At 39.0% G+C, this 23,678-nt stretch overlaps 1 protein-coding gene across 1 annotated transcript in view; it reads right to left on the bottom strand.

Annotated features, from left to right (window-relative positions):
- The window catches only part of DPYS (dihydropyrimidinase), a 108,702-nt gene extending 86,961 nt beyond the window's left edge, over positions 1 to 21,741 (bottom strand). The window contains exons 1-2 of the mRNA XM_036742062.1: positions 21,270 to 21,741; positions 6,690 to 6,848 (exon numbers count right to left, since the gene is read on the bottom strand). Coding sequence (XP_036597957.1) covers positions 6,690 to 6,848; positions 21,270 to 21,533 — 423 coding nt within the window. The 5' untranslated portion in view covers positions 21,534 to 21,741. The remainder of the gene's footprint in view (positions 1 to 6,689; positions 6,849 to 21,269) is intronic.
- Positions 21,742 to 23,678: the final 1,937 nt, after the last annotated feature.

Genomic DNA, 23,678 nt, shown 5'->3' with positions numbered 1-23,678 from the left:
TTTGTCCCTGACCTTTAGCCAGTTTTCGTTCTTCATTCAGTGCCTGAAACTCTTATCTATCTATTATTTGAATAGATGTAAGCAGTTGAGTTCCAGATCACCAGTATAATTTGTCAAACAGCTAAAAGCCTTGGTAAAGGTTATTTATTTAATGTATGAATGTTTATATAAACTGGAACACTTGGGGAAAAAAAAGGTTTGGTTTTGAGTCAGGAGACCCAGATTCAATTCCCCCCAACCCTGCTATTTAATTCTTGTGTGACCGTTGGACAAGTCACCAAACTTTTTTGTCTAAGTGGTATTTTAATGCAAGCTTAAGTTTCCTCATATGTAAAATGAAGGGACTAGAGTAGTTGATCTCTAAGGTTTCTTCTAGCTCTTAATCTATAACTCCAGGATGTTCGACTTTAAACTTCTAGTCAGATGGTATGACTACTTTAGGTAAGATTTTAAAAAATTGAACATTCTGCCCCATGCTTTTAAGCAGCTGTTAATGTTCATTGCCTTCAGAGCTGCAGCAACCCTAATCGATGAGAGGAGGACTAGGGAATATTTTATAGGCTGAAAATCTGACAATTTAAAAAATCTATTTATGAGGTCGAATGGATATATCTTCATTTCATAATATTACAACAATATCTTTTATGGGTAAAGTACTTTTCCTCCACATGTATTATTTATTAAGCATTTTACAAAATACATGGAAGTGTCCTATATCCTTTCCCTCAGGGCCCATATTATGTATTTCATGTACTGTGTCATGAATGCTCACAATATCTTGGTGAGAGACAATCAAAGAAATAGAGTTGGACAGAAATGTATGAGGTCACTCGGTCCATATCCTGCCTTCTGGCAAAGTTCTCTGGGAAGGGGTACCTGGCAAGGGATCTTTGATCATCCAGATCAGTAACAGGGTATCTGATCAGTATTAGGGCACCTTGCCGAGCAACAGAGAAAAATTTCAAACACAAATAAAGTAATCCATTTTCTGCTTTTGACTAGCAAGTTGTTCAACTGCCTTTGGAAAATTAAAACTGGAAAACATACTAGAGGCCTTGTAGGGGATCATCTTTTTATGTTTGTCTGTTTGTTTAATAAATAATTAATTGGAATAAAGGGCTTCCCACTACTGAGAAACAGAGTCTTGAAGGCAATATGTAATTGCTGTCTGCTAGAAAGCAAAAAGCTGTACAATAGTTTTTAAGACATGAAATACAGAATTGCATTCTACTAAAATCGTGCAGGGAATTTGGAATCAGCAGAACATGAAATGATCCAAATTTGGTGCTGAAAAGAGATAATCGCTTCCTATTTTGTGACTAGGTGATATGAGATCTCACTTAATCAAGACCTTGATTTTCTGCCTCAGGAAGCAAGAATGACAGAATCTTACATAATCTGTGCTCAAGCACAACCTATTTTGCGTTGCCTGATTTTCTTATAGTGTTCAAATTTATCAAGTGGGTGCTATTTTTAAAATGCTTGCTGAGCCAGAGCACCTGAGGAAGAGAAGCAGGGATGAAGAAGGGGAGGGGGTGGGGGGGGGGCTTTTCTCAGGGAAACCAGGACTACTGGAATTGAAGCAGTTTTGTAAATTGGAAACAGTGAAGTTGAAGAACTGTGTGATTTCCAAGAGTGTGTATGGTAGAAGAGGATAGGCCCCCACGATTGGAGAATCTTCATCATTTCTTGCCCAGTCCAGTCACTTCATGCTATACCCTTGCAAATCTACCCCTTTCCCTGTGTGCCTCCCCTTCCTACTCTACTTTTCCATTTCTTGGCTCTGGGAACGATAATTAAATAATCGGCACTACTGGTAAAGTTCAGTTGTTTTTCAAGCATGCCCAACTCTCCATGACCTCGTTTGGGGTTTTCTTAGCAAAGATACTGGAGTATTTTGCCATTTCCTTCTCCAGCTCATTTTACAGATAAGGAACTGAGGTAAATAGGATCAAGTGACTTGCCCAAGGTCACACAGCTAATTGATGTCTGAGGCCAGATTTGAACTAAGGAAGACGAGTCTTCCTCACTCCAGGCCTGGCACCTCTATCCACTGCACCACCTAGCTGCCATACCATTCTTCAAAGGGGCGTATCAAATACTTGTTCTATGACTCAGTTTATAATCCCTTTCACTTCCCTCACCAAAACACCTCTCCTTGGCCTCTACTCCATTATCTGTGCTGCCTTTCCCTCTTAGAAATGTAAATTCCATATGGGTGGATGCCAGGTCTGCCTCGTACTTGTATTCCCTAGCATTTAGAACAGTGCCTAGCATATTTATTCATTTGTAAATGGAAATTCACTGTGTCACTGGTTCTTAAAGAGAAGAGTCTTTACAGGGTATTTACAAATTTTTGAAACAGGTTCAAGTTAATAGAATTCTAAGGACCCTGACTTAAAAATCGTGGGCAGCTGTGCCCTGAGGGGAAGAAGACCCCCAGCTGTCTATTGTAGTAAGTGATTACTTCCTGGGCTACAGGATTCTCCTGGTACTGGTCATGAGTCTAGAGGAGATGTCATTGAAGTTGTTCTTGGGTATTTCTCATCCTTCCCTCCTCCCATATAGAATGCAAGGGACCTCAGAGGTCACCTAGTCAACCTCTCATTTTATAGATGAGGAAACAGAGGACCAGAGGGGTTAGACTTCTGGGCCATGAAGTGGCTCAGTTGGGATTCATACTTCAGACCTACAAGGGAAAGAGGTAAAGAACCTAAGGAGAAGAAAGAGGATTTGGACTCAAGCTGAAAGAGACAAAGAGGGGCTTCTAGAAAAGAAGGTGAAGAGTTCTGCAGTGTGTATGAAAGTGAACTACTTTAAAAATAAACTGAAAAAGGCTAAATGGGGGAGAGGGAAGAGAATAAAATGGATCTGGAGGGGCCCGGAGGGATCTTGACATGTGTATGAAGGAAGAAAAAAAAATGGGACAAGATGAATGGGAGAACTACTGAACACTGGAGGTAAGACACAGATAGGAGACTCCTTCTGAAAAGACAGGAGTTGGACCATCTATGGAGGAAGCAGCTAATTTTTCTTCAAGGAATGAGGGTGTGGATCTGAGGGGCTGTTAAGTGGGAGATCATCCAGTAAAGGCCTCAGGCACTTTCTAGCTGTGTGACCCTAGGCAAGTCAACTAGCCTTTCCTGGCCTCTGTTTCCTTACCTGTAAAATGGAGTTAATAGTAACCACAGAGTTGTGAAGATCAAATGAGATAACACATGTAAAGTGTATTCCACGTAATTTGTCATTATTGTTGCTGTTTTTAATGTTATTAGGGGATATCAGGGGACTCATCACTGAAGGGAGGTGAATATGTATTGACCAGATAACAGCAATAAAGAGGTTTGCTTTCTTGCTGGCGAATGTCCCTAAGAGGTGACAGAGAACACACACACACACAGAGCCTCAGGGGCAGTTAGGTACAGTGGAGCTAATGCTAGCTCTTGAGCAAGACAACCTAGGACCAAATTCTGCCTCTACCACCTACTATCTGTGTGACCTAAGGTAAGTGACTTGACCTCCCTGTGCCTCCACTTCCTCATCTGTAAAATCTGGGAGCTGGACTAGATGTCCCTTGGGGTCCCTTCCATCTCTATACCTATGATCATGGGAGCCTCTCAAGCCAAACATCTACTACCTTTTTCTATCAATTCAAATAGACAAAAACTACAATGGTAAAAAGATTGGTAAAAAAAATTAGCACTGAGAGGAACCTGAGAGGCCATTAATTCCAAATCCCTCTTATTTTACATACGAAACTGAGGAACAGAGAAGTTAAGTGACTTGGCTAGGAGCTAGTGTCTGAGTCCAGTGTTCTACCCACTGTTCTATTTCACTCTGTCTCTAAAGATGCTGATAATGAATATGAAGTCTTGAACAACAAGAAGAAAACAAAACAAAAATTCCAGGAGATTTTAGGGGGTCTTTTCTTCACTGCTACTAATCGATGGCAAGGGCTCTAAAAGAAAAACAAAGATTTGGGAAATGAATCACTCATGGGGAAGACAGTGTATGTGAATGGCATTTGAATTACAGAAACAAACCTATTCTCAAACCTTGAAAATGAAATATAGGAACTCCTGATCAAGGACGGAGTACATGTAACAAAGCTGATAAAAAATGTATTTGCCTTAATTCTTGCAAATCTCATCCAAAGAGTCTTAAATTACAAAGGAAGAGGGTGGGAGAAAATTGCCTGTGTATACCTATCCAGCTAGATACCATGGAGAGTGGAAACAATATAGAAAGGAGAAAATAGCAGCAGAGGCAATTGGAAATTCACAGGAGACAAAAATCTAAGAAAAGAGCTGATTTAAAAAAAACCCATGGATTTGTCCTTTGTTTTTGAAGGAAAAGCCGTATGTCTTTACAGTAATTCATGAAGCATAGAGACAAGTAAGCTGAAGACCTGAACTCAAACAGGCAAATGTGACCTCAGTGTTATCACTGAGACTTGGTAGAATGAAGCCCATGACTCGAATGTGGCCCTCCAAAGACATATCTTATTCAGAAGAAGGAAGGTAAGTAAAAGGATTGTGGGGAGGGGACACAAGTACAGAGTAGCCTTGTATATTAAGATCTACTCATGCAAGGAAATCCAAAAACTAGAAAGGGTAGACAAGCATCAAGCTGGAAATCAGTTGTATGAAGAGCAATAAGGGTAGGAACAGAATTGACGTTTTTATTGCTGTATGAAAATGCAGCATCTGGATAGAAAGAGGAAATAGGTGAAGAATCCCAGAAACAGATCTAAAAGGAGAAGTAGTGATCATTAAAATGATGTGAGGCTTCAGAATTCAGAACAGGTCATGCCGGATTAACCTGATTTTTTTTAGTTGGGTGGAGTTCGTGGGCTGGTAGATCAGAAGAATTCTAGAAATAATTTTTGCCTAGATTTTATCAAAACATTTGACAAAGTTTCTTATGTTATTCTGGTATAAAAGATGGAGAGATGCAGGCTACACTTTGTTGTTGTTGTTCTGTCATGTCTGACTCTTCATGATACCATTTGGGGTTTTCTTGGCAAAGATCCTGGAGTAGTTTACCATTTCCTTCTGCAGTTTATTTTACAGATGAGGAAACTGAGGCAAACAGGATTAAGTGACTTGCCCAGGTTCACACAGCTAGTAAGTGTCTGAGACCAGATTTAAACTTAGGAAGATGAGTCTTCCTGACTCCAGACGCAGCACTCTATCTACTGCATCACCCAGCTGCCCAAGCTAAAATTAGATGGATACAAACCTGATTAAATGGCAGGACCCAAGAAGTAGCCATTAATAATTTAAAGGTCTCCAGTAAAATGACTCAGGGGTCTATGCTTAGCCCTGTGATCTTTGACATTTTTATTGATGATTTGGCTAAAGGAATGGATGTGATGCCTGTCAAAGTTATAGATGACCCAAAGCTAAGAGGGATAGCTAACAATCTGGATGATAAAAATAGGATAAAAAACCCTGAAGGATAGAACACTAACACAAATTTAATAAGATGAGATTTCATAGGGATAAATGTAAAGTCTTCTACTTGGGTTCAAAAAATTCATTTTCACAAACAAAAGATGAGGGAAGTTTGGCTAGATATCCATTCATATCTGAAAAAGATCTAGGGAGCTTTGTGAATTAGCCAATCATGTGGCATGACAGCAATAAAAACCAAACCAAACTAAAACTAAGCTAGTTTTATCCTAGGCTGGTTTAAGAAAGGTGTAGAGAACAGGAGGTGATGATCCTATCATGCTCTGCCCTAGTTGGACTATAACATTCAATTTTGGGCACTAGTTTTAGGAAGGCCATTGATAATCTAGCAAACAACCAGAGGTTAGCAACTAGGATGGAGAAGCACCTCAAGATCAAGCCATATGAAGATTTTGTGAAGGAAAGGGAAGAGCTTTAGTGGGTCTGAGAGCTGCCAAGTATTTGACGAGTTGTCATGTATAATCATTGTACTATTGGTCATCAAAAGCCAATAGTTAATTAATAAAATAAAATTATTGGTAAGGGAAACATAATAAAGATCATACGTATGCCATCAGAGATTTTACAATCTAGTGACTAAACCAAAGAGATGGACCAAATAAAAATGTGTTTTGTTTTTTACCAAAACCATACTGGACAACAGTAATACCTCATTTAGGCTCCAGAAAGAAGCTTCTTCTCCATATAGTTCTTTATGTGTCAATATGGCCCATAGCTATTTTACATGTAATGTGCCCCCAAATTGTTAATATCAAATTTCCACATACAATTATTCATATCTTACCCAGCTACATTCCTTTGGACTTCTCCACCATGTCCCCAGGAACTTTATCATACTGCAAGATCACATCAGCCTTGGTACTCACACCTCATCACACTCTCTGCCCTTAGGAACCCTCTGATTGGAGGGCAGAATGGAGAGCTCTTCCTAAAACTTCCATTTAAGAAAAATGCTCAGGCCAGCCATCTCTTCATTTCCTACCTGGCTTAAATACTTTGGACTTCTCCAACATGCCTCCATGCCCTTTCCCCTCCTCTTTCAGCTTCCTTTTGGGTGCTATCTTTCCCCATTAGATTATAAGCTCCTCAAGGGCAGAAACTGTCTTTATTTTTCATATTTTATCCCCAATATTTAGCACAGTGCCTGGAACTGTATATTGTACCAAATAGGTACTTGATAAATATCCACTGACTGACTAACCCTTATCCCTCTACCTGGTCACTCCACCATGTAACTGCAACATGAAGCGCATAGTCACAGCAGACTTTGGGATCTGCCCAGCTTCTCCACATGTCAAAGGCCTCAATGAGGGAGCAGCCTTTCTGAGGTATGGCGAAATCAATGATCATGGTGGTGCCTCCAGCCAAAGCTGCCTGAAATCACAAGAGATTTTCATCGAATTAGCAATCACAGTATTCAATTATTTATTGCCTTAAACAATGTTCATTTCTGAGAATTTCTGGACCATGAATTTTCCTTCAAACTAACAAAATATTAAATACTTGTATTTTATGTAATGAACTTTTCTGTTCTTTCTATAATTTGTTGTTTGATGCATCATTTTTAGGATAAAATTATTAAATCTTTAATTTTTAATTTCCTTCCAAAGGCTTTTTATTGAATATATTTTTTCTTCATTGTGGCATATGATGAATATATTCACTATTTCTGGTCTTCAATATTTGTTTGAGAGGTTTTTATGCCTCTCTGCATGGTCATATTTTTGTAAAGGTACTATGTACAGCCAAGAAATATATTAACTTCTTTCTGTTCCCATTCAATAGTGGCCAGATAACGATCATCTCCAATTTTTCTAAAGTTCTACTTAGGTCCTTAACTTCTTCCTTGTTTATCATTTTTGTTAGATTTGTCTAGATCTGAAAACGTATGTTGAGGTCCCTCACTATTACAATTTTACTATCTATTTCTCTCTGCAATTCAATTAACTTTTCCTTTAAGATGCTATTATATGCTATGCAGTTTAGTGCATATTTGTTTAGTATTCATATTTTTTAATTATGCCTTTAAGCATAACGTAGTCTCCCTGCTTGTCTCTTTCTACCATGGATGTTTTTACTGTAGCTTTGTCTGTTTGCTACTGTACCTTTAGGACTTTATCTGAAGCAGGGATATAACATTTCAAGTGTGTTTCTAATAAATGATATGTTGTTTAATTCTATTCTCTAATCCATTCTGTGAGACAGGTGCTATTATAATCTCCAGGTCCATTGCCCCACCCATTGTCTCACCTGGATGCTTACAGGTCAGTCACTAGGTGCAATGAAGTGGAAAGGGTGCTGCTAGATTGAGAGTCAGGGAACCTGGGTTTAAATCCTGACATATTAATGTTCTCTGGGCCTGTTGTAAGACAGGGCCTAGTGGTCTTGAGACCACCAGGACAGTCTCCTCTTAAAAGAGGCTGTAATTCATAGAATCTATGAATGGAAACCATTGTTATAAGATTAGGCTATAGAAAAATACTGACAGGAATATTTTAAAGTTGATACATCTATGTGTCCAAAAATAACATCTTGCCAACTACCAGTTTGTCTTCCCCCACCCCTGCACTGGTGTTCCTCAAAAATCTCCCATGTGTCCTGAACTTTGACATGCAAATTGGCCGGCTCCAGGAAGCCACCAAAATGAGGATTGAAATATCCCACTTTCAGAAGGTGCTGTTATTATTTTTCAGTCATTTTCAGTCATGTCTGATTCTTCATGACCATATTTGGAGTTTTCTTGGCAAAGATATTGGAGTGGTTTGACATTTCATTTTCCAGTTCATTTTACAGATGAGCAACTAAAGCAAACAGGGTTAAGTAACTTACCCAGGGTCACATAGTAAGTGTCTGAGGACAGATTTGAACTCAGGAAGATGAGTCTTCTTGACTCCAGGACCAGCACTCTATCCACTGCACTACCTAGCTGCAAAAGGGTACTTTGAAGTATATCTCCCCTCCCCAGGAACATGCCAAGTCTTCCCATCTGAATGGACCACTTGAACGGATCTGTACACTATGGTCTCCAAAGTGAGTTTATTCTATGTTAATATGTATATTTCTGATTTGTATATAAGGCCCCCTTCTCCCTTCTTCCCTTCCCCCTCCTCTCCTATGCTTCTGTATAATTTGTCAATAAAAACTGAATATTTAACTGGCCCCCATTGTTATGATATATTATTCATGGCACTTGAACTTATTAAGGAGTTTATTTTCTCCATCATCTCTGGCTGGCCCATGCGCCTTTCCTTAGTCACAGCTTGGCTAGGGACTTGAGTACTCTAAGCCCAGTCCTAGAAAGCAAGGGTAAAAAGGAGAATCTCTGTCCTCCCAAGAAGACATCTCTTATGCCAGAGGACTGTCACATAACAGGGCCCTAATCTACAGAATGAAGGGATCAGGCTAGATAACCTCTAAGACCCCTCCTTCTCCTCTAAGGCCGTGATCCCACAGTGTCTACTTAATTGCCTTTTTTTTGGAGGTAATAATACTATCTGAAATTTTTTTCAGTGATTTGGGAACTTCTCTTTGGATATCTTCAGATTTGATCTCTCAACCTTCTCAAAATGGCGTTGCCTCCAACATGTCCCCTTCTCTTCTTCCTTAACATACAACTTTCTTCATTAATGACAATGACAACAACCCATTTGGACTCTAGCATCTAAGTCCTTAGCATGCTAAACAAAGAGGTGGAATTAACACTGAAGAAGATTAAGACAGGGTGAAAAATTGTCCAAGGAGCCTTTAATAGCTTTTACCTGCACTAAGACTTTTGGGACATCCTGTAGAGTAAGTATGTGCCACATGAGTTTTCCTGAGTTATTAAAAGTTATTAAAAGAAGGAAGTCTTTGGTGTATCCTCTATAGAAGATTTACGCAAAGAAAAAACAGGAATTGAACTGAAAGAAAAAGTGTAGAACAGTTGTAATCTCTAACAAAAGTGGCAGTACCCATTAATCAATTCACATTTATTAAGCACTTATAGCAATGAACTCAGGGAAACCTCCTATTACCACCACCCCCAAGTATCAACTGAGGGACATAAGAAAAGAATATCTAAGTATTATTTAAAATCCCTAAAGCCAAAAATTTTGTCACTGGGGGACACAAGTTAGTTGAAGCAAGAATTATGTTTAATGTATTTGAATGGATACGACAGCAAAGTAATTTACCTCTCTATTCCTATATTCTTGAAGAAGGAAAGAGAGGTATAGGGAAGGGGAGTTTTATCCTACATGCAGTCTATATTTATTCAATTAGCCAAGAGAAAGAACAAAAAGGCTACATTTGAGTTTTTTAAATCACTAACTGCTTTATAGCAAGCTGTTTCTAACTGTCCCATTTCTTTAGAACACTCTCTAATTTTTACATTTTAGATTATGTATGTATGTGTGTGAACATATGCATGTGTGCATATATACATATATAAATATTTAAATACCTGTAGTTTCTCATTAGCTTTTGCAGCTTTTGATCTGTATGAACTGGGAGTGCTTAACCTAGAGAAAAGAAGGCTCAGGGAGAATATGATAACTTTATTCATGTATTTGAAGGATTGTGACTTGAAGGAAAGGGATTTGATAGCTTAGTTCTGTTTAAATCCAGAGGGAAGAAGCAGGAGCAATGGGTGGAAGATATAATTTAGTCTTGATGTCAAGAAAAACCTCTTAACAAATGGAGCTGTCCATAAATGGAATGGGCAGCTTCAGGAAGTGGTCAATTTCCTCCCTCACTGAAGGACTTCCAGCTAAGACTAGATGACCACTTTAGGGGTATGTTAGAGTAGAGATTCTTGTAGGGGTTATGGATTAGAGCAGGGGGCCATTAAGGTCCCTTCTAACACTAAAATTCTGTGATTCTGTGAAGTTGGGAGAAGAGAATACATTTTTCTCTTTCAGTTTATTTTGCATTCTCCAAGCCATTAGAAAGAACTTTTAACTTTGTAGTTTAATGAGATCACTTTCAAAGAGTGTTGACACTGCAGTTAACGGTCTGGTTATGAGACTGTAGATTTATGGCTTATAAACTTGAGTGTTGCATTCCTAAAAGTACAGAAGCTCCATTTCCAGGACTGCATTCTAAAGGTCCTCATAAACAGTGAAATACTCACAAAATGGTACCATACTGGTATCTTTATATTAGTATGAGAAAAGATGACAATGGGGTAGGAATATACAAATTTCTCCTTTCTTTTGTCTCTTTTCCTTCAGGTCTTCCTCTTCTAACAAGGAAAAAGTAGGAAAACACTTGGCTGGGTGGAAGAGCTATTCTGGGCTAGTCTGGACTAAAGTGAACTGGGGGACACTGACCCTTGCAACCTTCTAAAATATTGCTGATAGTTTAATTCAGTTTTCAGGAAGCTAATGTGACACATTTGCAAAAACAAAGTTCATTTTTGTTGCCTTTCTCCCCTCTGGTCTCCTCTCCTGTTAAATTATGCAGAATCAGCAATGAAGATGTCTGTCCATCTAACCCAATTCCTTTGTCTTTTCCAAAAGACTCTCTAGCGCTATAAAATCCTTAGGGAGAAATCCTGGGTTGGCACAGTGAGCCATGCATATTTGAAATCATAAATTAAGATTACATCGATGCTGAGCATCTCTAGGAATCAATATCCTTATCTGTAAAATGAGAGTATTGCAATATATGACTTCTAGGGTCTCTTTCAGCTCTAAATCTATGATCCTGGGATCTTGTATATAATAAATCAAGTGATATAATTGTGCAAACCTAAAAGAGTCTCAAGCAAATTACCTGTTGGAAATATGCTAGGAGTAGGGTTTGGGATTGGAGACTCAGTGACAGTTAATCCAATCTGCCAGAAGGCAAATATAAAAAGAGGAGTGGGGAATATAGCTCAGAGGATGTGTTGAGGGAGCCAAAAAGTCAAATGGGGGAAGGGGAATAAGAAGCTTCTAAAGATTAGTCAGAAGAAGTAATACCCAGAATGAAGATCAGATTGAGCTTCTGATAAAAGGTACTTGAAAGTTTATTTAATTTGCAAGGTTTATGTGTATTAAAAAACATGCTTAGCTAAAACATAAAGGTGCCTAAAGGGGGAAGGATGTAAAATCCAGAGGATTTGATAAATAAAAAAATAAGCATGATCCTTAGGTAGAATCCAATTAGAGATTCATCCAGATACATAAATGTTATTCATTTTGTTTTCCAATTTAAGTTACATGCTGTCTGATATTTCTAGCTATGATGAGGTTTTAGAATTTAAAAGGGGAAAACATGATTTTAGGGTTCACTCCCATTCTCTAAGATGCAAAATAGTAAGAGGGACCATTCTCACCAGAAGGTTCACACCTATACCTACACCTTGACTCCTTGAGTAACCAGAGTATAGGTCATTCTCCCTGGGGGGATAGAGATGTGGGAGAGAATGAACTAACAAAGAACAATGAACCAACATTACTCATATAGCCATCACCTCAGGAGATCCTACTTTGCAGATGAAAATTGAAATCTCATGGAATAAAAGATCAAGGAATGGCATCACGCCTATGAATAATACTTATAGTCATGCACCTTTTATTATGCATGGAACCTCAATTAACCCTCAGGGAGTGAGGTCCCTAGGGAAACTTTAGAGGAGGACAATTATTGACAGAGCCCAGGTAAAAGAGATGAGAGACTCAAAGGCCTACTGGGAGGCAGGCCTTCCTAGCAAATTTTAATTCTTGGGGAAAAAGAATAATTACTCCCTCCCAGAATGACTTACTGAATGGCTTTGCACAAAAGGAGCAATGTCTCTATCAACAGCTATAGATTTCCTATAGGAGTATCAGACCTGAACATTTGTTCTGGAAATATACAAGTCATTCATTCCATGACCTCATCAGTTTGTCAGCCCACCTCCCCTAAAAATCCAGTGTCTTAGAGCAGGAAACAGAGTATTGACTTGAAACAAGAAAGAGTCATTTAGAACCATACACCCTCTTCCCTCCTCTATTAGTCGGTCACACTCTCCCTGGTTCACTGTTCCTATATCCTACATCAGATGCACTAGATATTCCACTCAGTTGACCAGAATGCTACATTCTCCAATCATGACAATAAGTTGAAGGTTTATTGTTGTGGTTGTCTTCATCATTGTTGCTATTCTTTACTCTTTAGATATATCTATCAGGGGTCACCAACATTTTAAGAAATAGTTTTGGTCAAAGAGATGCAAAATTCTTGACAAAATGAATAAAGATTTCTTTAGGTTGATTTTTTCCCTAAAAATAGCTACTTTTTGCTTGCTAAAAGGTGATAGGGCATTGGATCAGAGGATCAAAGATTTAGAACTGGGTGAGGTCTTAGCCCTCCCCTATTTTTCAGATAAAGAAAATGAGACCCAGGGAGAATGAATGACTTATAGAAGGTCATGCACAGCAACCAGCTGACAGAAATAGTATTCAAATCAATGCCTGCTGACTCCAAATCTGGGAGTTTTTTCACTACTGGATACAAGGCTAGCCTAGGATTCAGAAAAATATGAATCCAAGCCCTGACTCTGTCACAGATGAGCATGTAGTCATAACAGTGACAATCTCCTAATTGCCTCATGCAGCTCTGTAAGGCTATAAATTATAGACCAATGGCCCATCTGGATGGTAGAGGGGATTGCCACACCAGAAGTTCCCCACCAATAAAATCTCAGGTCCTAACTTTTAAAATTTTTTTTTTCTTGTTTTCACCCTAAATACATTTCTCTGCACTTGTATTTGTCAGTTGGCCAAACAGAATGTGTTTACCTTTTCTAATCTCGCCTCATAAATCAAGCCTTTCAGTTCCTAATTACTTTGGTTGTTCTTCTCTGAAAACCTTCCAATTTATCCAAAACCTTCTCTTCAGAAAAAGAATATGCTATCTCAGATGTAAAATGTAATGGAATTTAAATTGAGATAAACTCTAACAAAGAGTGGATCATAATATTACATAACATGAGATTTTATCCATCCAATTTATTTCATTCCAAGTCATGTATTACCACAGCACCTAAGCATGTACTCCATTTTAAGGCTTCATAGCTTTCTTGGTTCTAAGCCCTTCCTGAAATAGGTGACAATTTTCAATGTAATCAATCATAGGACCCAGTAAACTTAAGTAAAAGAAAAAAGAAGCTTATAACCTGAGCTTTAAGAAAGAAAAAAAAAACTTTAGGAGAATTTTGAGCATTATCCCTTGTTACTAAAAATTCCACTTTAGAAAGGCACAAAACCACAACCCCCCCCCCCCCCCGCTTTCTCTAATAAGTCCTTCTATTTAGATGAACTTTTGTGAAGGTGTCATCTACGTTTGCCATGTATACCTTTTGGGTTCTTAATTTTTTCTTTTCTCACTTTCTTCTGGTGCTACCAAAGGATTCAAATGGACAGGAGATTGAATTCCACTTACCCAAGACATATTCTTAGACACATTCCATCCAGTTCGATGCCCTTGGATCTCAGCTGTTACTAGTCCTGGACAAATAATCTCCGTAAGGATTTAAAAAAAATTTCCTCTTTCGCTTTTAAAGTTTTTTATAATCTGGTTCCACCTCAGTTTTTCCAGCATATTGCTGTTGCTTAGTTGTTTTCAGTCATATCCAACTCTTTGTGACCTCATTTTGAGTTTTCTTGGCAAAGATACTGGAGTGGTTTGCCATTTCCTTCTTCAGCTCATTTTACAGATGAGAAAACTGAGGCAAACAGGGTTAAGTGACATGTCCAGGGTCACATAACTAGTAAGTGTCTAAGCCTATATTTGAATCCAGTTCTTCCTGACTCTAGGCCCCTGGCACTCTATCCACCACACCACCTCCCTGGCCCTGTTCTCATATATACTACAGTCTAGCCAAACTAGCCTTCTTGTTGCTCCCTGTCCATGATATTCAATACGGCATCAATACCTCTCTGTAGGGGCCATCCCCTCATGCCTAGAATGAACTCCCTCTCTCACATCCTCCTCGTAGAATCCCTAGCTTCCTTCTCACTTCAATTCATATGCCACTTTCTAGAGAAAGCTAGTGTTCTGCCTCAGAAATTACTCTGTGTATATACAAGATATTTCATGTATAGGTGTCTGTGTGTGTATACACACACATTATATGTGTTATATATATGTATACATATAATACAAATTTTCCCCAAAAGAACATAAATATCTTGGGGACAGATAAGGTTTCTTTGTTATCCCATAGGAATTAGCAGAGCCTCTGGAATGCAGTAAGTATTAAGTACTTATTGAATGAATATGAGAATTAATGGCAATGTTGAACATGTCTAAAGGCAGGATATGTCTTTTAAATGGGTTCATTACTTAATCTCAGATGAGCTACCAATGAAATAATTTATGTTATATTAAAATACAGCATTTATAAGAACTTTATGAATTAGAAACTGGTCTTCCTTATGATAGTATCAATATAAATTGCGTTTTATTTTAAGTAAACTTTGTTTTAGATCGCTTCTCTCAAATACTCAGATGGAGCTGTGATCTCGTCAACGTGGGCGTTCTCTTGAATGATGCAGATCACACTCCATCCCTGCCTTCCATCTTATACCGTACCTATCCCTATCCTCCCATAAGTTCACTGCAAGGGGCTCATCGCACATACTAGAGGGCTTCCTCATTCTCTTTTATTGCAAATACTTGTCAAGTATGTGGGTGGGCTCATCTATTGCTTATCCCTTACTCTCCACATCTGACCAACCCATCTTTTTCAATTATACTATTATAAGCATATATATATATATGCTTATAGGATTTCCTATATTCCAGTTCTTCTAGTCCCTGACTTGTCTCATGTTGTAGCCTGCTCCTACCACCCCATACATCTCCATTACCATTTGAGTAATACTGTTTGAATTCTTCAGAGACTTTAATATTCTATGATACATCCATTCAAAACATAGATACGATATTGATTTTTTTTAAAAATGGGCCTTTGTTTCAGAGAGAACCATAATTAATTAATTAGAGAATCATTAAAAGGTATCATTAATGGGGACATTACAATTTTCCCAAAGTAATCTAATCTACCTTCCTCGTCCTGTTTAGTTCTGGACCCAACTCATCCATTTGCACTAGCTTTCAAAGATATATACATATATTCATACACATAAATATTTTTGTTGTTACTGTTGTCATTTTCAGTCATGACTGACTCTTCATGACCCCATTTGGGGTTTTCTTGGCAAAGATACTGGAGCAGTTTGCCATTTTCTACTCCAGCTCATTTTACAGATGAAGAAACTGAAGCAAACAGGGTTAAGCGACTTGTCCAGGGTCCCACAGCTAGTAAGTGCCTGAATCTGGATTTGAACTAAAAAAATTGAGTCTCCCTGACTCTAAGCCCAACACTCTATCCACTGCACCACCTAGCTACCCACATAAATGTACACATACACACATACTGATAAATAAATTCTATTGAATTTCCACTTGACTGCATGTCATCACCTGGACAATAGACATTTTTCAGCCACTTGATCTTTGCTATGCGTACGATTAAGCCAAACTCTTTTGAATGATTACCACTCATTATTAGTAGTTGAAGCCTCAGTATACAACATACACTCATTGCCCAGTTCTTTGATGTTTGAGAGGCTCTGCAATGTTCTAACATTTGATGAAACCAGTACAAAGTAATTTACATTCAGGATTACATGAAAGACCTCACCACCAATGGGGAACCACTCTTCAATATGGACCAGATATCCCTTCTGGCAGTCATATGTCTCCATGTTTTATGCCTTGCTTAATATTCACAATCAGAGGTTTCTAAGTTATAGATCTGATAAGATAGGATACTAATTCATTTTCTAATCAATAACATTTCTATCACTTTTTAGGGAAACCAACTTCACTTGAATACATCTCTTTGATAAGGAGAGACTCAGCAGTATTTAAAATAATACCATAAGTGTCTACTTAGCCACATGTAGTGCACTATCTGGTTCTTTGTCACATTACCAGAGAGTCTCCACAATGAGGCATAGTCCTCTTTCTCAACTATTTTTAGGTATTTTGTCCTTTAAAAATATGTGCGCAACATACTGTCTCAAATACTTGGATAATTCCTTTGCCAACTGCTGGTGCTGCCAGGTTTTTAATACAAATTCACGCACATAGAACTGGATTAATAACAATGTCATTGCTTTCATATAAAATAAAGAAAAATTATATATATATATATGTATGCATTTGAAAACTAGCTAAGCTTTTGCAATTCACTTTCTTATCACAGACAGCAAAAAGCAAAGTCATAAATCCTTCAAGTTTATCTAATCCTTGATATCCAATTGAAAAAAATTGTATTGTCCTCATCCATGGATATTGAATTATTGGAAGGCTACTGTAATTCAGTATAGGTCAAAGAAATGAAATATGATTTCTTTAAAGTAGAAAGTTATTTTCATTAGTTATTCCAGGAGAAAAAGCTTTTACTGGTAATTAGGTGAATCAATTTTAACTCATAAAGCAGCTTCTGACATATATTAGATTCAAAAATCTGTAACCTTTCCCCGACCTATATTTCAGTTTTTAAATTGGGTACCCTTACCTTTCAGTGATCAATGAATAAAGTACCACAAACAATATCTCTTCTATTTATAAAGGCTTATAAATGAGTAGCTTGATGGATAAAGAAAGTAAACAGCTTCTAGTCTAGCCATCTCATGAAATTATGATATATTCCTCTGAATTTCATGACTTCAATTAATTTAGGTATCCATATTTGTGTCCTTACTGGGGATGAGTCTACAAATGCACATAAGTGTGCCTCTGCTATCTCTCAGAGAACTAGCATTTAAGCAGACCATTTTTATCAGGCTCACATTCAATGCTACAGTTCCTTGAAGCCCAAGGGTGAGGTATTTCTGAAATGGTATTTTTTTCTTGGTCATATTTCTGAGACAGGTAGTTGAAGCCTCAGTATACACCATCCACCACTCTCCTTTCACTCACTACCCCCAATAAGTTTAGCCTTTGGTTGCTTTTAAATACTTTTTTTGAGTTTTATTGATTACAGACAATCCCAGACTTATAAAGCCCAAGTTAAAATAATATTTGCAGATGGATGCCTCCAGTTCCCACCACCTCTATTCCTGGAAATCTAGTCCCTCTACACACACACTCACACGCACACACACACACACACACACACACACACACACACACATACACACAACTGTGAGAATCACATAAAATTACCTGGAGCTCTTAGGAAATCTGGAGAGTCAGCATAGAAGAAGAGAAAACCAAGAATTCTTCATAGGCTCTGAACCTAGAGGATGCCTCCTGACCAGCAAGAAGCCCCTTGACCAAAAACATTCTCTTTGGAATCAAAGAATCTCAAAAGTTTGAAGGGACTTCAGAGTCTAGCTTGTTCAATATGTTTTTAGAAGCCTGCCTCTTCGGCCAACCTGAGCAGTGATTTAATTATACTAGACACCAAGTGACCTCCTAGTTATTTGGAGTGGAAGGGACATCGTAATTCACCCTTCCCTCACTTCAGTCAAAAAGATGACACCAACTGAATGGGTGACTCTTCATTATTATAATAGCAGGAGGATCATATTAATAAAAACTGAATTGTCCCTTGAAAAGAAAAAACATCTTCATTAGCTCTTAAATTTGCCCCTATGACTTGGGATGCTCATATGATGTTGCTTTCAACCCCTTCATTTAGAGGTGATGAGGAACATAGATTCTATCAAGAAGGAACTTGACTAGCCTGGAAATATTCAGTAGGACTTAACAATCTTAGGATTAGCCTCTCTGCTTCTCTCTTTCCTTTCCTGAAAGAGGAAGCATTCCTCTTTCCCTTCTCCATAGAAAGTCTTTCCTGACAAGACAGAGTAAAGGAGAGGTATTATTCTTCACATTGCCTTTGGACTCTTCCTAGTGATCCCCATCCCTCCTTTCTCTGACTCTTCCTTTACCCCCTCTTTCTCTCTGTCTCTTCCTCCCCTTCTTTCTCTCTGTCTTTGTGTTTCTCCCTTTTCTTTGTCTCCATCTCTGATTCTTTCTCTGTTCTCTCTCTCTCTCTCTCTCTCTCTCTCTCTCTCTCTCTCTCTCTCTCTCTCTCTCTGTCTCTCTCTCTCTCTGTCTCTCTCTCTCTCTGTCTCTATCTCTCCCTCTGTCTCTCTGTCTCTCTCTGTGTGTCTCTGTCTCTCTCTCAATTTTAAAGTCCGTGTAGCCTTATGTTAAGGCAGGTCCAAATGAAGCCAAGAAAGGTAATTCAATTCCATATTTTTTTCCAAAAATATTTGTGTAAGTTCTATCTTAAGGGTTGGTGTTATAGATTACTTTATTTTTACAATTTATAGACATTGTTTTGATGGATTAGTATGTTTACAACAAGCTAGAAATTTCTCTCAAAATTCACAAGTTTTCTTGTCTCTCATTAAGTATTCTTCTATATCTTCTATTTTTAAAAAAAAATGTCTGTTTGCTTGGTATGATTCAGTTTACCAATGGCCCTTTTATCTAAAATATGCCAAGATAAAGAGAATACTGACTTCAAGGAGTTTTCCTTGTAGTAAATATGGTTTTAAGAGTTTTAAAATTAAGAGCATGTCTCTTAGATATGATGGAGAAAAATGGGCAATGTTTGTGATGATTAATTGGTGTAGGATTTTGGGCAGTCCATGTTCAGGGATGGACTCCAGTATTAACAGCATACCTGAAGTAGAATATTCTCAACCACATACCTAACAAGGGGTCATCCAGCCCTCTCCTGAAGACTTCAAACAATGGAAAACCCACTATCCTTTGAAATTATCTCATTTTTGGATCACTCTTAATCATTAGTAAAGTTTTTCATCATCTATGGAGCTTGAATGTTCCTTTGTATAACTTCAATCATGGTGTTTAGTTCTGCCTTTTGGTGCCAAATAGAGCAAGATGTAACCCTCTTCTGCATGAAAGCTCCCCAAATACTTGAAAACAGCAATTATACTTTCCCTCATTCTTCTCTTCACCAGGATAAACATTCTTAGTACCTTCAAATAATCCTTGTATAGGATGATCTCAAAGTGTTCTTAATAGCCTGGCCAAATTCTCTGAATTATGAACTCAAAGTCAGCTAGGTGACTCAGCAGATAGAGAGCTAGGCTTGGAACTAGGAAGACTCATCTTCCTCAGTTTAAATCTGACCTCAGACACTTACTAGCTGTGTGACCCTGGACAAGTCACTTAACCCTGTTTGCTTTAATTTCCTCATCTGTGAAACGATTTGGAGAAGGATATGGCAAACCACTCCAGTAACCCTGCCAAGAAAGTCCCAAATGGGATCACAAAGGGTATTTTATATATATGTATATATAAAGCAATCTGTATATAATGGAGATTTGCAGTTTCATGTAACATTTTTCTGTTCTGTGTATATGGAAATCTTCATTTTATTTGGCATTTGCTAGGTTCATAATTAAAAAAAACTAATAGAATAGACTGTGGATTCATCCACCTGGTGTATCATAGAGTTCTTATTTCAAATATTTTAGTGCAGTCCTTGGGAAACTTCTAATGAAAACTACTAAACCAGGTTACTTGCCACCTCAAGTGAACATGCTAGCTGACGCACTTCCAAATTAGAGGAATATTTTCCCTATTACACTCAAAACTGGAATAATCACAGAGGCTAGATGTACAAGTTCTGATTCAGAGAAATGTTCTGAGATCAAAGAGATTTAACCTTCCTGAGACTCTTTAAGACTCTCCTCTTCTCTCATATCCTTTGGAAGCTTTTAGGATTTGTTTCTTTGACCTAGTCAAAAGTAGTACCACTTGACGATCTCTCCATGTGTGTATAAGATTCAGATTTATGTAGGCAGTAAACTGAAGTAAGCTCAATATTATTAGTCTTCCTCTTCATACTTAGGAAACCACTAGGAGCAATATCGGTTCCGTGGACAAATAGAACAAGGCTGCATCTGTAACATGGCAGCCAAGTGGGCTGGGAAGTTATTTCTATGTTGTTTCTGGCTTCCCATTAGCCATCTTGTCTTTCTTAAAAAGCACTGGATTTCTAAAGTCATTGGGAAGCAGGAGAGAGGACGTTCAGGACAGTTGTGAGAGTTGCTAGGTGCCCTTCTACACACATTACTTACTCTCCTTACAACTTCTTGAAGGGTGACCCTGGGATGAGAAGAGGGTCAGGGATGGAGAGAGAGGTCTGTGTGGGAGTAGTCACGGAAAAGAATGTATGGATCTGCCCGGGGTCTTCAGAAAACCTCTCTTCCCCAACAATTAGAATGTAGGACAGCGTGGTAGTGAGGATCAGATGAGATAATTATGTAGAGTGTATGGCAAATCTCAAAGTGCTGTATAAATGCTAGCTAATGTTATTTTTATTACGAAGGGACCAATTTCAAGTGTCTGTGGCCCAAGAGGGATCCTTTGGCTCTGACTAGGCAATAGCAAAGAAGCCCTATGGCATGAAGAGAGGTGCTTCTTTTCTCTCAGGAAGGGATAGATAGACTGGCAAACGGACAGACAAATGTACCCGGAGGAAAGTGATGTGACAGCCCAGCTTTCAAATCCTTCTCCTTATACAAACACAAATCAGACCCCCGTTTCCCAATCCGCTCTCCAGCCCCCAACAAACGGAGCAAGAAAGTGCTTCCTGAACTCCCGAAGCCCTTACTAACTTCGCACTGACTGATCAGCCAAGGAGAGGGTGGGCAAGGAAATACAGGGCAGAAATCTGCCACTGTTGCCAGGCTGGGAGGATACCATCCTACGCCCTCTTCCAGAGGGAAAGTCCCGGGATCCTGCTTGCTTTGGTCGGAAGGAGGGAGGAGGAAGGATGGTCAGTACCTTGGTGCCCTGGTAGAAGTCATCGACGGACTGGGATCCCATGAAAGGGAACTGCATGTGTGTGTGAGTGTCAATGCCCCCGGGCAGCACCAGCTTGCCAGTGGCATCGAGGATCCGCAGCCCCTCTGTCGAAGTTCCAGCAGCCAGGAGGTCGGGCCCCAGCTCCCGCACCACTCCGTCTTCCACTAGCACATCGGCCAACTGGGAGCGGTCCTCATTTACCACCTGGCCTCCGCGGATCAGGAGCCGTGGCGGGGCAGCCATGGCCACCAAAGAAGGACAGAGGGACACGCACTGGACAGCCCTCCCGCCCGCAGCTGGTCTGTTCAAGACCCTTTGCAGGTGGGACCGAGCGGCAGGTGGGAGCGGGGTGCTAAGGTTTCTCTCCTGTGAGAGAGTCCAGAAGCCACTGGAGTCGTATGGTCAGTTACCCAACTACGCAAAAAGTCCAAGTTCCACCAGGGTTGGCAGCAGCAACAGTCTGCTACTTGAGTTGGTCGATCTATTAATAAACAACAGCAAAGTTTACAAAAGTGTTAAGCTAGTTCCAGATCCCTAAGCTCTAGGCTAACAGGTCTCAGCCCTCCTTACTCAGTAGCTGCTCCCTCCCCAACCTTAGCTGGCTGGCCTATTCCTCTTAGATTTTGACTGTTGCACCACAAACCTCGCCCTTGGGTTCTTATCTACCCATGGCTAAGATGACAGGCTTGAATTTCTTGTCAGACAAGTAATTTCTTTTCCTTACAACGGGAAGGGGAGCACTGTTTTGGAATCGATCCTGTCTACAAATACAAATACAAAAGCTCTTTTCCCCCAAAATCCACACAAACAAACCAAATAAATTGATCTGAATTATCTATGAAATGAGGGATAAAGATACAAGGAAGGCAGGGGCTATTTTCATTTGTGAATTTGTATCCATGTTGCATGGTGCTTGGCACATGTTAAATATCTAATAAATGCTTTTTGCTTGGTTGATCGACTCTCATTATAAATAACCTCAGTAACTGACAAGATCTGAAATTCTTTTTAGGTATTAAAGTTCACAGTAAATCATAAAAATACTCTTGAGGCTAGCAATGCTGAGTAGCCAGCTCTTTCCTGGGTTTTCATAACTGATTTATTCAAGCTATTCTGTTTAAATACATGTATATGTGTGTATATGTATGTACATATGTACACATGCATACATACGTACACACATATACACATATCATATGGCACTGAATTTCTTCAGATCTCAGATTATTCTACCTTTAAAATTCCACTCAGAGTTAGAAAATAAAGATTAAGTACTTTCATTTGCTTCCTTGACAGAACGGTCATTTCCTCAGAGTGCATCCTCCTTTCCAACAATGCAGATTGCAATACCTCCATAGATCATATCCTGTGCCATTCTCTTTCAAGTCTCTTCATAAATTCTTAAGTCCTCTGTGGACGGTCCATCCAATGAGCTGGAGGTCTTCCTCTGGTTCTTTACCTCCAAGATTGATGTCAATGTAGAGCTCAGGGCTGGACCTGTCTTTCAGATACCTCTCATTGTCCATGTGATCAACTTTCCTTTTCTAAGAATATATCAATCAATCAACCAATACTCACTAGGTGCCTACTATGTACCAGGCACTGTGCTAGGCCCTGAGAAAGCTTGGTGGGAGGTAGGGAGATGTGTTGGGGTGAGGGGGGAAGACAGCACGTGTATATGAAAATGTAAGCGTATATAAGTATAAGATATTGAACTGCTGATCCAGAGGGGGACCGTCGACAACCTTTCCCAGTAAAGGGTTCCTCATCACGGTGCTCATTTAGGGTTCAGTCCTGAAAGGAAATTAGCCTCTAAAAAGAAAAGTCTCTTTACACTCACACTCTAGAGCTACAAGGAAAAATTACTCAAGTCTTGGGTTTGACTCATGTCTCCCAAAAACAAACAGAAAATTATTTGAAGGGATAGCCATTTATTTCTTCTAAATCCAAAAGAAATGCATAAAATACAAAAAAATTCATAAGAGCACATTGACAAAGATTTAAAACATGAAATGTTAATCTACAATTTAATTATATTCTCTGAGGAGGTTGCTATTTAAAACGTCAAAGCATGGAATATCTAGTGGGGCACAGGTCAGCCACCATGTTACCATCACCTACATTGTGTAAACAATTCCCTCAAGATCCCCAAGTTCTGGTAAGCCAGGCTAGGACTTGGGTTTATCCTCCTGTTAATGGTCATCTTCTCCTCTGTCAAGACCTGTTTTCCAGAGGTAAGGCCCAGCAAGCAAACTGTGCTTTGAGCTTAACATAACAATTCTTTGCACTAACCTTCTGGATAATCTCAGCCACAGCAAAATACCAGAATTGTTTCGTGTAATTATTGTATTGTTTTGACCAGCATTAGGTGTTCTCTGAGCTCGGACA

Source organism: Trichosurus vulpecula, chromosome 1, assembly GCF_011100635.1.
Source record: "Trichosurus vulpecula isolate mTriVul1 chromosome 1, mTriVul1.pri, whole genome shotgun sequence".
In the NCBI taxonomy this organism is placed as follows: domain Eukaryota; kingdom Metazoa; phylum Chordata; class Mammalia; order Diprotodontia; family Phalangeridae; genus Trichosurus; species Trichosurus vulpecula.
The sequence above is the reverse complement of the archived record's forward strand: the minus strand, read 5'-3'. Positions and strand labels throughout refer to the sequence as shown.